General features: G+C 38.7%; 1 protein-coding gene across 4 annotated transcripts in view; it reads right to left on the bottom strand.

Annotated features, from left to right (window-relative positions):
• Positions 1 to 16,578, bottom strand: part of ZNF385D (zinc finger protein 385D) — a 332,722-nt gene that overhangs the window by 15,359 nt on the left and 300,785 nt on the right. For all 4 annotated transcript variants that reach the window (XM_077130026.1, XM_077130024.1, XM_077130027.1 and 1 more), the window contains one exon: positions 7,654 to 7,884. In XM_077130026.1, coding sequence (XP_076986141.1) covers positions 7,654 to 7,884 — 231 coding nt within the window. The remainder of the gene's footprint in view (positions 1 to 7,653; positions 7,885 to 16,578) is intronic.

Here is a 16,578-nt window from a genome sequence, read left to right as displayed (position 1 = left end):
GAAAAAAGTCGACTGTGATAATAAAAAAATATTTAAGCCTTCTAGCCTCCTAAATTCTAGAGCAGCTAGAAGAAAAAATCTGAGAGGATCCTATGGTAGCCCATGACAAACTCTGGGATCTGTTCTGTAACTAATTGTTGAACAGTGCTTTAAAAACTATTACTTTTTTATTTCTTTGTTTTGTATATATGTTATACTATACACTAAAAAAGTTAAAAAAGTTTATCTGTTCTGGATGACAATTACACTAGGTAATCTGGTGTGGTGTTTGGGAATGCAGGTGTGTAGAAAAGTGTTTCTCAAACTTTGGTGTGTATCACAATCCCCTGGAGAATTACTAAAGAATACAGGTGCTCAGTCTCATTGGCATAGGATGGGATCTGGCCCACTGTATTTTTACCAAGTTCCCAGTTCCCTAAGTGATCTCAATACCCACCAGAAGTTGAGAACCATCACGCAGAAACTATGAATGTGGGTTTTGGAATGAAGCCTCTCCTGGATTTACACCTACCTCACTCTTTCTATTGGTTCCTTTATAGACACCTCCTCTCCTACACCACCTGTAAATGTTCACATGCCCAGGTATCTTTCCAGAAGTCCCCATCTAGATTCTGCCCCCAAAACCCCTCTTTCAATTCTATAGTTCACATAGCATACCTCTGCAGATGGTTCTTAAAATTTATGGTATCTCCCAGCATTCCTGATTCGTGTATCATCGACTACCTTGGATATCTCAAAGACAACTCAAATTTTCGATGTCCAATATACAATGTTCGACGTCTGCCACAACACACACACACTCACACTCACACCTCTCAATCAAAGCTGCTGTTCTCAAATGCTCGTCAATTAAATGACAAGAAAATTCTCTGAAAAAACAAAAACAAAAACCTGGAAGGTATCATTGATTATTCTCATTCTTTCACTCTTAGTCCTGAACCTAACATTTGTTAGCTCCAGGACAAGAGTATAAACAGAAGCCCATGTAACACATTTCAGGTATCGACAAGTAACAAATCCTATTATAAAACTATTAAACTATTACAGTTATATCCTCCAACCAAGATAAATAGAACTTCACAGTGACTAGGAAGACAGGTGTGCATTTTATGTTGTTGGACTCCTTGGAGTTATATTCTTGAAACTGGTATGCTCTGCTCTTCCTGCCCTGGCTCTATCCAGCACCTCTAGGGACCTGTGTGTAGCTGAGGACCAACCCATACATCCACAGCAACCTCATGGCACGCTCCGGGACCTGGTGCACAGATGCTTGGGCTATATGCCACGCTCTGGTGGACTGACTCGGAGAATAGGTCTACACAAGCCCGGGAAATAGGTTTAGGGGTCGCTGGTGAGGGAATTGTGGTGTCCTGGAACAAGAGAGTGTTGTCTAGAACAAAGGATGGTAACTATGTACCTGCAGGGCAATTCTGCCGGCTGCCTATTTTTGGTAAAGTTTTACTGGAACTCAATAGCCTTGTCTATAGCTGCTTGAATGCCACCATAGCTAAGTTGAGCAGTAATAGCAGAGATAGTATGGTTCACAAATGCTAAAGTGTTTGCTCTATCTGGCTTTCTATAGGAGAAGTATACTGACCCTTGTCCTAGGAGGGAGGGTGGGGCTCTAGGATCACCAATCGATTCTCTCAGCCCTGCGGATCGTGTTGGTGAAGAAGAGAACAGCCAGCAGAGGCCAGACCTCAAAGGGACCAGTCTACCACAAGGGCCCTCTTACTCAAGTTTATAGACAGTACAGATAGTTCCCTCATAGTCAATCCTTCAATAAGCCCTGCCAGAAGAAAAGGAAATGTCCTCATGTAGATGATGGTGGAGAAGGCATGGCTATGTGATTATACCAGGAACCATTAATTTTTTAATTAATAATTGTATGACATGCACATAAAACTGTCTAAAAATGAAAAGAAAGATACAAGTGCTGGAGAAAATGTGGAGAGAGAGATGTATCGATTCAGTGTTAGCTGGGAAGCAGTTGTGTAGCTCCTCTGGCAGCAGTCTGGTGGCTCCACAGGAGGCTAGAGGTAGGCTTGCCATATGATCCTGTAACCCCATTGCTAGGTATATACTTGGAAGAACCAAGAGTGAGCACATGATGGACATTTAGAGTGGTATTTATAGCAGGACAGATGGAATTGGCCTAAGGGTACATCGACTGAGGAATGGAAGGGGGAACTGTGGTGTATACATACAACGGACTACTGAGCAGCTGCAAGAAGGAATGAAGTTGTGAGGCATGTGACTAGGTGAATGAATCTTGAGGACAGTATGTTGAATGAAATGTGAGAAACAAAAACAAATATTATCATACCTCACCCATATGGACTAACTATAATATACGAACTTGGAGAACTTAAGTAGAGAGCATGGGTTAACAGGTTGGGGTCTGTTGTTAAGTTTCCTAGACTGTAAGCTCTTATAGCAGTCACATCTATTCCAGAGTTGCAACTGTTTTTTCTAAATTCTATGACGCTGAGCTATTTGTGCATAACCTGGTCATTCCTGCAACTTTGGGTATTTGTGTCACACCTGAGACTCAGAGTTAGTATCTGAAGTTATGAAAGCCAGCATTACCCCATACAGCAATTGTTAAAAATTTTGAAAGTGATCAGACTTCAAGAAGAGATATGATTGAAACTGGTTGGGACAGGACTAAGGTAAATCAGAATATAGGGTAGAGGATGATATGGTCTATATTTCAAAACTTCGACTTCTGAATAAGACCAAAGGAAGAGATGCTTATTTGGTGCAAAATTTATAGTTTGGGTAGTGAATTATTGAATTTAGCTTTTATGGTCAGTTTTTATGAATACCATAATTACATGGATTCTTGAATAGGGAATGAGCTCTTGTTTGTTTGTACAGGTTTGTGTGATGCCTCAATACATCCCAGAGTAATCTGGGCAGAGAATAAATATGTATTTGCAAAGTCCTCTTTGGGGACTGGGGGGAAAGGAGGAAATACTAAACTTCCCCAATTGGAAGCAACGGAGACAACCAATTCAATAGTCTGAGCCCACGGTCTTTGGGCTCACCCCTATGGAAAATATTTCTGCAAAGGAGAAGCTAGGCCTACTGATAATTATGCCTAAGACTCATCCCCAGAGAACCTCTTCAGTTGCTCTGATGTGGCCTCTCTCTTTAAGCCAGCTCGGTGGGTGAACCCACTGCTGTCTTCCACTATGTGGGAAGTGACTCTCAAGAGTGTCACTTTGCCTAGAAACATGGGACATGACTCCTGGGGATGAGCTGGGATACAGCTTCCCGGGATTGAGAAAGCCTTCTTGACCAAAAGGGAGAAGAGAGAAACAATATAAAATAAAGTTTCAGTGGCTGAGAGATCCCAGAAAGAGTCAAGAAGTTATCCTGAAGGTTATTCTTATGCATTATATAGATATCCCTTTTTAGTTTCTGCTGTGTTGGGGTGGCTGGAGAGAAGCACCTGGAACTGTTGAACTGTATTCCAGTAAGCCTTGATTCTTGAAGAACTTTGTATAACTATAGCTTTTACAATGTGACCATATGATTATGAAAACCTTGTGTCTGATGTTCTCTTTATCCAAAGTATGGACAGATGAGTAAAAAATAAGGACAGAAAATATATAAATAATGGGGGGTAAGGGTTTTTAAAAAATGGGTAGTTTACAATACTAGTGGTCAACGAGAGGGAGGGGTACGGGGTATAGGATATATAGTTTTTTCCTTTTTCTGGAGTAATGGAAATGTTCTAAAAATGATCTTGGTGATGAATACACAACAACATGATGATATTGTGAGCCATTGATTGTATACTTTGGATCCACTATATGATGCGTGAAGATATCTCCATACAAATGTATTTTTAAAACATCCTGCAACCTTTACCTCCAAGTATATCAAATCTGCCCCCTGTTTTCATTTCCATTTCCTTCTTCCTGGTCCAAGCCACATTTTCAATTTTTCTACTTTCATCTTTGCTCCCTTTACTCCATCTCCCAGTAGCCACAGTAATCTTTTTAAATCCTCCTCCTACTTAATGCTCTCTATGGATTCCCCTCAACCTTACAATAAAACCTAAACTCCTGCCTCATAAATTTCTCCACCATCTGACCTCTAATACTAGTCTAACCTTATTCTATACACTCACTCTCTGTAACCTTGGTTTTGTCCTCACGGCCCTGGTGTGAAGTCATTCCCATCTCAAGACCTTTACATTGCCCTTTGCAGTCACCCTGGAATCCTCTTATTTCGGTGGTGTGCTTTTTGTCATACATTTCTCATCTTAACTATCACCTGCATGAGATAGCTTAAGCTGAAATAGGCAATGGGCTCCTCAATATCAAGTCACTGTCCCTTCTCATTGTTGCACACATCCACATGTTGTCATTTATTTGTTTGTGCATTTGTTTCTTCTTTAGCTCCCCAAGCATAATGCAAACTCAACTGTCTTGTTTAGCACTGGTTCCCAACCTCTCGGCACATATATGTGCTACGTGAACAACTAGGCTCATTTTTCTTACCTATAAAATTGAGGTGATAATACCTACACAGCATAGGGAAACTGTGGCCTTTAATAAGATAGCATGGATAAAGTTTTAAACATAAAGCTGCTATGTAGTAACATGTGCCAGATCACTTAGGAAGTATAGCCTTTTCTTTTATAGTTCTATGCATATTTTATGGAGCACATCCTATGTGTCTAACACTCTAATCCTGTGAATTCTCTGTCTGTCTCGCCTCGACCACTTTAGTTCTTGTGACTCAACCTGCAACCTCCACAATCCACGTCTTTTCCTAGGGCTTTGTCTGGCTCCTGGAGCCCACTCGGCCATCCAAACAGCAGGCCTGGCTGCCAGGGATCTAATGCTCCTTAGGAGTGGACTTCAACCAATTACTGATGCAAGTTTAAATACCTTGGTCCCCTCAACCCTCAGGTGGGGTGTGTGTTTTACATCAGTACCCTAAGTTCCCTCAGCAGGAATAAGCTTGGGTTGCTCTTGAGTAACTGGCTAAAAGATAAACCTGCCATGGATGTCTTCTCCACCCTGTCTTTCTTTCCCACTCCTCTAACCTGTTTCCTTCACCTCCTCCCAAAACTATTTGCACTGAAATTCTTGTCCCAGTGTCTGCATCTGGGGGTCCCCAACTAAAACTCCCCTCAACAATCCTGTGATTAATCTTAACTACTCCCCTCTTCCTAACAGGAGAGTGAGCCTCTATCCTTTATACTCTCCCCCTAAATTTCCCTATACAAGTCCCTAAAGGAAACCTACAGGGTTGGCCAGTGTTCAAGGGATGGGGGCTTGGGCACGGGAGGGTTGGAATTTACATTCAACTACGTTTAGAGGAAACCCCAGACACAACGAGCCACCCACCAGTGTTCCAGTTACAAATAACAGAGCTGATCTGGAGAAAAAATGGTGAAAAACATTGGGCAAAAGGGTTGAAGAACATCTACCTATGTATCTTTTCGTCTTTCTTTGCCAATAACAGTTCTGACCACTGGCTAGTGCTAATCTGAGGGATCCAATGTGAACATTAAGCCCAAAACTCTGGGGTGGCTACATTCTAAAGAGAAAAGTACTCTGACACAGGAAGAGAAATACAATGAAAAAGTAATCAAAGGGGTAGCCTGGAGAGAAGGGGAGTGGCCATAATCTTTTGATTAGGCTTAAAGTTCAAATGGATTCAAGGAAGAGAAGACAACTATCTACCCTTCCAGAAACTCTCCAGTGAAACCATTATAGAAGTTCTCAGTTCTGCCCAGAAGCACATATGAAGTATTTTGTTTTGTTTTAGTTCCCAAAGTTGCAGCTTCCCAGAACCCAGACATAATAAACTATCAATCAAAATACATGGGCGAATATATTTTTTTAAATTTCATGGGTAATTCTGATACGCAAACCAGAGATGAGGATCATGCGTTTGGAATATAAAAAATGTTGACCTGATGTGATATAAACAAAAATGTAATTCCTCCTTTGTTTCTTTTTTTTTTTTTTTTTAAAGAGAGAGGGAGGAAAGGAAGGAAAGACAGAGAGAAGGAAGGAAGAAAGGGAAACATTTTTAAACATTTTCTTGTTTTATTATATTTTGTTTGTTTGTTTATTTTTTTACATGGGCTGGGGCCGGGAATCGAACCGGGGTCCTCCGGCACGGCAGGCAAGCGCTCTTGCCCGCTGAGCCACCGCGGCCCGCCCCCTCCTTTGTTTCTTAACCAAATGTTTCTGATAGCTCAAATTCTCGATAAATAAACCCCAGCCTCAAAGAGCATGGTTTATTTGTCTGTCAAAACTGATCCCCTCTCAAAATGAATGTGTTTCTTTGTCACTATGTGGGATGATAAATTCTTGAGAAATAAATGGACTTTCAAGGACATTCATGATTTCCAAGTGTTCTGCCTCCAGGGAAAACGTATTTGTATGAGTAACCACGTGGCAAATCTGCATGGCATAGATTTTGACTTGAAGCCAAATGCCTTGCTGGGTCTTTCAGCCTCTGAGTTCATGAACTCTCACTTTACAAATAATGTTGCAAGCGGGAGAAAGATATGTGCTGAAGGAATTGTTCTCCATCTGCAATTACTCCCTTAGAGTTTTGAAGTCAATACTTAAATAGTATCAACTCGGCACAATGATTGGTCAATGACTAAGTCTACATAGAGCTACAATATTAATTCAAGGTATGATTTATAAATGATTGTTTTACTATTGTAATTGCTGGCAGAGACCTGGCAATGAACCCAGTCTTTTAGAGAAAAGCTGGTCTTGGGCCAAAGGACTGGCTTCATTCTAAGGCAAGATACATACATACACACACACACACACACACACAGATTGGGAGAGAGAGAGAGAGAGAGAGGGAACAATTAGATGGAAATAAAATTGGAAAAGCGTTTCATCCTGCCTTATCAGCATTTTCTATTATTCTTATACTAAAGTTTAGTGGTATAGAGGGGCCAGGATTAGAATCATGCCTTTGTCATTTAATGGGACATATACCTGCTCTGAGCCTCAAATGAGATGAGTAGTATCTTCAAGTTATCAAGAAGAGTAAAAAAAATTTTACATGCAGAAATCATAGCTCAGTGGCTACACATAATAAGCACTTTCTGAAGTTCAATTGTCCAGGTTACATAGACTTAGTCCAAATCACATTATTTGGCATAAAAACCATAATAATAATAACTGCATTATTTGGCATAAACTGAAGCATTATTTGGCATAAAAACTGAAGCACATGGAGTTATGCAACCAATTTGCAAACAAATTCTGTAACTTTGTTATGGCACATTTAGAAAACCTCATTTAGAACCATATACGTGGGAGTACATAACAATCTCGAAATCACACAATAATGCAACAATATTTCCTGATTGTATTTTGCTTTATCTCCTAATGTCCAATGAAACAAACACCCACAAACATACATAACTACACACAAACACATACACAACATGGCCTATAAGCCCCAGGAACCTTCCTTGCCCCTACGTAAATGACACTTTGCTTGTCATTTTTGTTTTTTAATGGTTAATGAATTCCATGTAATAATTGCCAGTTTTCTGCCACCCCTTTGTCCCCTGCTGCAAAAGATCTAATCTATTCAGAGGAAGATAATTGCAGAGCTGTTGAGAGAAAAGAAATCACTGCATCTCACCACTGTTGTGTGCTTCCAGCTGTGAGGCTGAGTTGACAGCAACCTTGCATAGGGAACAGTAAAGAAGCCGTTTTGCTTTTTCTTCCTCGGTCTCTGTGGAAGGACATGAGCTATTGCCAGTGGCTGCCGTGGGGCTCTTTTCCACTTTAGAGGTGATCTCAGTTGTCATAACGGTGTTTTTGCGAACTTCCACACTTGTCGTCGTCATAGCTGGTATTCCTGCGGTGTTGTCTGCATTCAATATAGCATAGAAAAAGGAGAAATAAACAGTGGTTTTATCTCTCCCTGTTTGGAAATGTATCATTAATATTACATTCTGCTAATAGTGATAGGAGAAGTTTGCAAATGCTGCCTGCCAACTATGTGTCAGTCATCTCATGAGGAACTTGACATAACCACATTTAGTTTCGTACATTGTTATAAAATTTTAGGCAATTCTTGAAAATATACACAACTATATTCTTAAAATATTCTATGGGGTAAACATATCCACAAAGTTCTTTTGTTAACATATGGCCTCGGGAAAATCTTATTTATAATGTATTGCATGCTGTATACACATTTTTCTATACCGCTGATATTTTTTTTTTGGGCATGGGCAGGCACAGGTAATCGAACCTGGGGTCTTTGGCAACTTCATGACTTTTTTTTTTTTAAACATTTTTTAAACATTTTCTTGTTTTATTGTATTCTGTTTCTCCGTTTTTGTTACATGGGCTGGGGCCGGGAATCGAACCGAGGTCCTCCGGCATAGCAGGCAAGCACTTTGCCCGCTGAGCCACCGCGGCCCGCCCATTCATGACTTTTTAAGATATGAATAAAGGATAAAGCTTTTATGATGCTTTTATTTTGTCTTTACTACTTGTCTTTCCATTTTCAATCTACCTTTCTTTCTTTAAAAAATAGCTTCTGATCCTTTTGCATATGCTTGTGAAAAAGAAAAAGAACCCTGATACCATTTTGCTTTATGCAGATGAGCAGTTCAGAAAATTATAGCCCTATTTACAAAGAGTTTTCTATCCCATACCAGGTACAAAAAAAATCATCAATATCCAAATAAGAGGAATTCTAGTTTGGCGTTGTATTAAATGCATGCTCTCTACCAGACCACGTGTGGATATTTTATGACCCAAGTATTAAAACACGAAAGGCTACTATTCACAAGATATTCTAAGTTCGCACCATGTTAATATCCCATTCTTTCAGAGTTTGATGATACACTATAATCCTACAGCCCTTCTGGCTCTGACGTCTGATTCTAAATCTGAAGAGGCCTATCTTCAATGTGAAAATACCCCATCTTAACTTTAATTGGGTACACACAGCTCTCCTCCCAAATGATCATAAATGTCAATTACCACAATGTTAGCAACGTTTAACTTATCCAATAATGAGTTGCAAATGATCTCTGTGCTCATATCCTATCTATTCTTATACTACTTTTTTCTGCAGCCCAGCTGGTCCTTGACCTCCTATCCAAAATATCCCCAGGCGGCCTTCTCCAACTACAGCTGCTGTTGGAACTGTTTCTCATTCCATATGCTACTACGGTCACTATTTAGTGCCACACTGAAAAGTTCACTATAAATGACGAGGTAGTGGTGTTGTTCGCATAAAGGCTTACTTCTGCTAACTCATATCATCAAGAACGGATTGCAGCTACAGGATGCCTTTTAACTTGGATATACCACTTTATCCAGGCGTAGAGATGGAACTATGGGTGAATTTATTCATTGCTTCCCTCCTAGATATGGCATCGGCAACATTAGTCAATAAGAAGAGAAATGGGCTCTTGTTGAGGACTGTTCTGTAAGATGATGATTCATCTTGATATTATTTTTTTTTCTTGGCACTTGACATACTTTTAATCATTTATTCACCTACTAAGATCATCAAGTAAGTCACCTTCAGTGCCATGCAGATATCCACCTACTAAGTAAAATAAAAATGGCATTTCTATTAAAGGATCTCATGACCAGAGGAAAAATAAATAAAAACAAAAATAATTTTTTTCTGGCATCAAGCTTTGCTATCCAAGTACATTTATTCCCTTGAACACTGGAAGTTTCGCTTGCTGAGTACTTTTTAGTCAAACACTAGGGTATCAATATTAAAATATCAGGTAATAGATCAGAGAACATCCCTGAGAATGCAGAGATGGCAGGAAACAAAACAACTATTTTAAGATGCTGTTTATTGCCCCTGATAAATCACAAACAATTGTTTGAAAGCAAGTGTATAGGTATCTGTCCAAATTAAACAAATGGCCAGTTAATTTGCTAAATGTTTTATATGCATTATTTCATTTACAAAAATGTACACAAATGAGACAATTCAGGAAATTAAGAAAATTTCTCAAGGTCACACAGGTAATATATGGTGAGTCAGGGAAAACATTTCATGGAACGAGGACATAAGGGATTTGGGGAAAAATTAAAATGTTGTGAATGATACTCTCCACCATGACTGTGATTCTTCATAGTAAGGTAGGAAGCAGTAGTGAACTGAGCTAAAACCATCAATTTTCCGTATGATCAATCCTATGGGGAGTGACAACTGTAAATGCAGATATTACATTCACACTTATTGTGACCACATGCTGAAACTATAGCATCACTCTGAGGGCATTTTGCTCATTGAAATCCATCATTGTGAGGATTCTAGTAATACCCTACTTCTAACAACTTTTTCTCTGGCCTGTCAATGTTTCGGTTTTGGTCTGAAAATTGTACATAGCATAGATCTTAGTAATCCTAAACTAACTTTCCTAGTATAGTGAACTTCGTTAACAAAAGTATAGAATTAACTAAACCACGGATTTTCAAATTAGTGTGTCAGCTGCATCTGGCCTCTCCTGAATTCAGAGGATAATGTAAATTTATACTGAAGATACTGCAAGATTAGAAACACCAGATTTCCATGCCTGAAGTCAAGTCCCTCGCATGGGTCAGGCTTTGGGAAATTAATACCAAAATGCTTAACTTCCAGAGCTTCTTGGTAGTACATTTTGACCACAAAGTTGAGCACAGGGCTGTTATTTTCTCAAGCATTCAGTGAATGTGAAAGAAATATAGTAACATTTTTTCATTTGAAACTTAATATAACTAACTCTTGGCACCAAAAGGTAGGATTAGTATTGATTTATAACAGAACATGGATTTTCAAATCCCTTTGTAGTACCAGTGGTACAGGGGGGCTTTTATAAAATAAAAAAGGTAAATATATTTTACGATTATGCTGCATTCAAAAAGAATGAACTGTTTTATACATTTTATATGTATATATTGTACATGAGAACTATGTATATAACAAAGAGGGTCTCCTTATGGTAGTATGTTAATTTACCATAATTTAGTTTAAAATAGATTATTCTTCTCTATTGTTTAAAATACAATCAAATCAGTGATCACATTAATGATATGATAAAATGGTACTTCAGCTCTGTGGTTTTCCTTCCCCAAATCCATAAGCTTTGCTTAAGCATGAAAAAAAAAAAAAAGAGACAGACTTAAATTTAAGGCTATTCTACAAAATATCTGCCCAGTATCCTCAAAACTGTGAAGGTCATCAAACAAGGAAAATCTGAGAAACTGTCACAGTCTAGAAGAAACTAAGGAGGCATGACAACTAAATGCAATGTGGTGTCCTGGTTAGGATACTGAGACAGAGAGAGGGCATTAGGTAAAAACTAAGGGGATCTGAATAAAGCAAAGAATTCAGTTAATAATAACATGTCAATATGCGTTCATTACTTGTGACAAATGTAGATGAATGTACCATATTAACAACAGAAGGAACTAGGTACAGGGCATTTGGGAACTCTGTATTAATCCTGCAACTTTTCTGTGAATCTGAAACTATTCTAAAATTATATTGTATTAAGCGTTTAAAAAATAGAATTATAACTAGTCAACAAATAGTGCTATCATGCCATTAACTCGGCAGAATCAGTGAGAAGGGATCTTAGTGGTTTTATAGTATAGCTTTCTTGGTTTATAGATAGAGAGCCTTCATTAAACTTCTCAAGGTCACAGTACTCTAGGGTAGAAACTAGGACTTGATGTCATGTCTTGTGATTCCATATCAAGTGCTTGTTATTCTACACTGCAATGACTCACATATTCACACTTCATTCCATTGACATTTATTAAGCAGCTTTTTTGTGCTAGGTTCTATGCTGAGCTACAGGGGACATGAAGGCCAATAAACATAGATCATATATTTAAGTGTAAAATTTTTCATCCGACTTTGCATAATGACCCGAAATAAAAATAATGCCCACGATAATAATCTGTTTTGTTTATTGCTATATTCCTGGCAATTACAAGTATTAGGTACTATTATTACATATATTAACTATGATTATTAAAATGTGCATTACATGTATTAATTATAAGCACTCACATGTATTAACTCATGTAATCCTCATTAAAAACTCTAAGAGGTGATACTATTTTTATTTCATCTTACAGAAGAAACTGAGGTATGGAGCGATTTGGGAATTTGCTCAATGGCAGAGCTGGCAACAGAGAAAGCAATGGCTGGAACTCAGATGGAATGAGTCATAATTTATTATGCGTGCTTGAGGATAACATCTCAAACATTTGACTTTAAAAGAAACTAAACCTGGCCAGGGCTGGAATTAATCATGTATGTCAAATCATGCATTTATGTAAAAGTATTAAGTTGCTTGAATCCATTTAGGAGGAGTGGAGAGAAGAAAAACTTAGAGCTCTCAAGCAACTCTCATGCAAAACGGTAAGAGTTCTGTTCTTTGAATAAACCACAGGACTTCCTCGTTGCATTTTTCTTCAAAAGATAAGAAACTAGGATAATCACTCATTTTTCTTAATGTCCCCAAAGGGTGATTCCGAATTCTTTGACCTATTCCACCAATGACTCTCTAAGAATATTATATGTGATAGGGAGTCAAAAATAATGATGGGAAGAAAAAGGTTTGAGATGGTTTGGGCTTGTATTTCTGTGCTTTTTTTTTTTTTTTTTTACCAGTGCCCTGTAGCAAATATTCATTATTGCAACTGTCACTATTTGGCTTTGGCATCAAAATAGATTGCTGAGATTTTGTGGAATGGGGCTTTAGTTGTGAATGAAAAAATATCAGTATTTAAAGTGGTCCACATGTGGAATTCATACTTGTAGAAAAAGTGTAAATATATATTTTTTACATCTATAAAGCATAAGAAAGGATTAAAGAATATATCAACAACTTGAATTTCAGATAATAAAAATAAGAAAGAAAAAAAAAAAACAATCATCCAAGTCACATGGTCTGGGTAAGAAATCTATTCCACTAGTTACAGATCTCATAAACCCAAGTGGGAAAACCGTGGGTTATTAAAGGTAACAGAAATTAATTTTATGACCCAAAGATACTCATCATGTTTCATTGTAGATTGAAGACTCAGAACTACAGTCAATTTATTTTCTTCTTCCCTGTGTGAATTCAAATCTCAATGAGGCTTGCTAGCAAGTGAACAGAACAGCTGCTTCCTCTTAAATATGCTGGCAATCTGAAGTATAAAAAGGTGCTTCGTGACACACACGCACAAAATCAGAAGTCTTTAGACATTATTACTGGTTGTTTCTTTCCTTTCAATTTTATTTCATTTACCCAATATTTCTTGGTCACAGTATTGCCCTTAGACCCTGGTATATGTGTGTGTGTGTATGTGTGTGTGTGTGTGTGTGTGTGTGTGTGTGTGCGCGCGCACATGAGTGTGTTGATGTAGCAGGAGTTCACAGTCTCTATTCCCAAACCAAGGAAGAATGGCACATTCTGTTCAAATCTGGCCTTTCAAGTCACATCAAAATGTATCTAGGCAGACAAGGTATCCAAAAACTATTCCCTCTCTGCCCTCTGCCTGTGTAGTATGGTTATAGGAAGTGCTAATAACTGGCCTGGAAACCTGAGTCTACAAAGTGAGGTTGTAGGAGAAGGGACCCACTCACCGTGGCTACCTCAGTTGGGTGGGTCCAGTCACTACCTAGAGCCGTGGCCTGGGAGCAGCTTCTGCTCTGTTCCAAAAATCTGTTAGCATTGGTGGGGGGAGGTGAGGACTCAAGGCTGGCCTGGATGAGGGACTCCTTATCCTCCAGGTTACAAGGGCAATCCCTATGGAAGAGGCTGCGAACTGCTGGGTGAAGCTTGAGGTATAACTAGTAAATATTCAGGTATATGACATAAGAGTTTCCATTTGTACTCTTGTCCTTGCCCTGAAAACTTTCAAGGTGGGCCTGAGATTGAACCTCACCCATGTGCCAGGCCCTGGGATAAAGAAACAAATGAGAAAAAAATTGTACATAAGGAGTGATTTAAGCCCCAGTAACATGAGAGTTGAGGTACTTGTTCTCTTTTAAGAGGAGGCATTACTAGAAAATATTAGAAAACATGAGTCATACTTCAAACTCTGATTTTATCATATCTCTGAGAGTCTGTGCCTTGGAAGTGAAATGCATAAAATGATTGGCTGCTCTTTAAACCAAGTGGCAAATTTCACTCTATAGTGACTTGCATGAAATTTAGTGTTCTAAGAGATCAGGTAAGTAATTCTACCTTTCCATCACTTGAACTACATTCCCATATCTTGCATGTTTTAGGAATTACAGAAAGGCAAGAGATTTTTAAAACTGACAAAAAAATATATCTAATTGCAACTTAAGAGGTGCTCCCAAAGCTGCCCAATTTATGATTAGCTTGAGGCTAATTATGTCAAGAATCAATTCATAAACAAAGATAATGGTTATCTGCTGAATTCACTTCATGCCGTGTTAACATATGGAGATTAGAATATAAGCAGAATGAATTATTCTGATGAGAAAGTATTTAAAACAGAGCCTATCAAAAAATTAAAAGGCATTTCATCTTTTGGATTTCCCTCTTAAGACTAGGGGCCGTTTAGTCATAGAGACTTGCCATTTTCTAGGAAGATCATATGATTTGAGAGGTCAATTGTCGAAAAATTTTCATTTCATGTGATAATTTATCAAAACTTTAGGCTCTTCCCATCTTTGATTCAATGTTTGGGGGTGAAAACTACAGAAGCAGGTTGACAAGCTACAGTGTGGTTGCAGAAGCCATGACAAGGAGGAGGAAATTTGGAACAGTCAGAGAAGACTTGACTTTGGGTAGACAACAGAGGGTGTAGCTAAGGAGAAGGCAAGAGAGAAAAGCAGAAGTTCCTGAAATGAGGAGGGCTCCACAGGAATTGTCCAGGGTCCTAAGGAATTAGGATAGATTCAAGAGCTGGCCCATTAAATCAAAGCTGAGGTCTATTTTATTTCTTCAAACCCTACATCTCTGAAATGTCCTTGACCTCGCAATGGCCTTCTCTGGCTTGAACTAGGATTTCACCAAGTCAAAGCAGGCTTACTCTCTTCAGGCCATGGACACACATGCAAAACTGTCAACAGGTGGTGGTCGGAGAGGCAAATGAGTGAAGCTGGAGAATTGACAAAGGTAGCTTTAGGCACTACAGCAAACTGAGAGCACATAGCTCAGCACATGGGGCATAGATAGTCCATCATATTAGAAATCCATGTTCAATTTATTGGATGCTTTGATTGTTATTTTGGGAAGAACCAGAAATTAAAGTTTCATGTAAAATTTCCAAGTTTTAAAAGTTAGCAACTGTAAGAATACATATAATATATATTTATTTTCAAATCTGCATGGATCAGAGCCTTCCTTATGTTCTAAGTGGGCCATGGGCTGCCAATGCTGCAATGTGCTGTGGTGACACTGTATCTGTGTTCCCAAATGCTGCTCACTTTCATATTGGGACAATCTGGCATGTGGCATGACTTAGGGGCTCCCTCACAGGGCAAGGGAGAAATAAGCTGATTAGAGTGAGTATTTTTTTTCCTTACCAGATAATTTGCCCTGTATGCTTTCTTTAAAATCCACAAAAAGGGACTCATCCTAGGGGAGGGCCTTGGCATGCATTGTCAGCTCTGTGTAGGGGTTTATAACTCAGCTTCCCAGTGATATTATTGGTAGATAAAAGTCACCTCGCCAATCTGTGTCATTATCTTATCATGCAGTTTCTAATAGTCCGTGCGGACTATATTCCCTACTCCTGTAGATAGCATATGACAATTAAAAAATAGAATCTACACTATGTTTGGTAACTGATAACTATGGATATGGCTGTCACCAAATTTGCCTTTCTTTTAAAAGTTGGAGTCATTTAAGGTGTTAGAATGAAAACTGCCATAGCAATATAAGGCCTTGAGAAAATCCATTTTGCTGGGCCCCACCCACAGAGTTTCTGATTCAGTCATTCTGGGGGATGGCCTGGGAATGTGCATTTCTAATACGTTCCCAGGTGGTGCTGATGCTTCCAGTCTGAGGAGAACTTTTCCAGCTCTGCTACTGACAGATCTGTCAATTCGTTTCTGGTTTAGGTTACATGGTCACAGCGGTAAAGGTAAATGTAACTTAAATACCAAGTTATGACTGTAAGAAAAGGGAAATGATGGGTTGGATGACCAACATCTAGCTTGCCAGCGAGTTCTGGAACATGGAGAGTGCAATTGCTGAAACAGGTAAAGTCTGACCTAGTTGGTCATCCTAAAAGGGGAATTTGGAAAAAAAATAGAAAACAATTCTTAAACTAGTATTTTAGATGCTACCTAAGAAAACAATGATCACTTCTATTGAAAGATGCACTTTTGAAATATATGTAATGATGAATGTGAGAGAATGGAGACACATTTCCTGGAGGCAGGAAAGACTAATAAGGCCTAATTTACTTTCAGTTAGCAGATAACCAACACTGCTCTGTAAGAAAACAGTATACCCTCCCTCATCTAGAGCTTGTGTGCTTCTAAGGGAATTAACTTTCTATTTTGCTATTAGGACCTTCAGTTAAAAAAACAAACAAAAAAACAAAAAACCAACTCATC

The sequence above is a fragment of the Tamandua tetradactyla genome, chromosome 15 (assembly GCF_023851605.1).
Source record: "Tamandua tetradactyla isolate mTamTet1 chromosome 15, mTamTet1.pri, whole genome shotgun sequence".
Classification (NCBI taxonomy): domain Eukaryota; kingdom Metazoa; phylum Chordata; class Mammalia; order Pilosa; family Myrmecophagidae; genus Tamandua; species Tamandua tetradactyla.
Note: the sequence above shows the minus strand (reverse complement) of the source record. Positions and strands in the feature narration are given on the sequence as shown.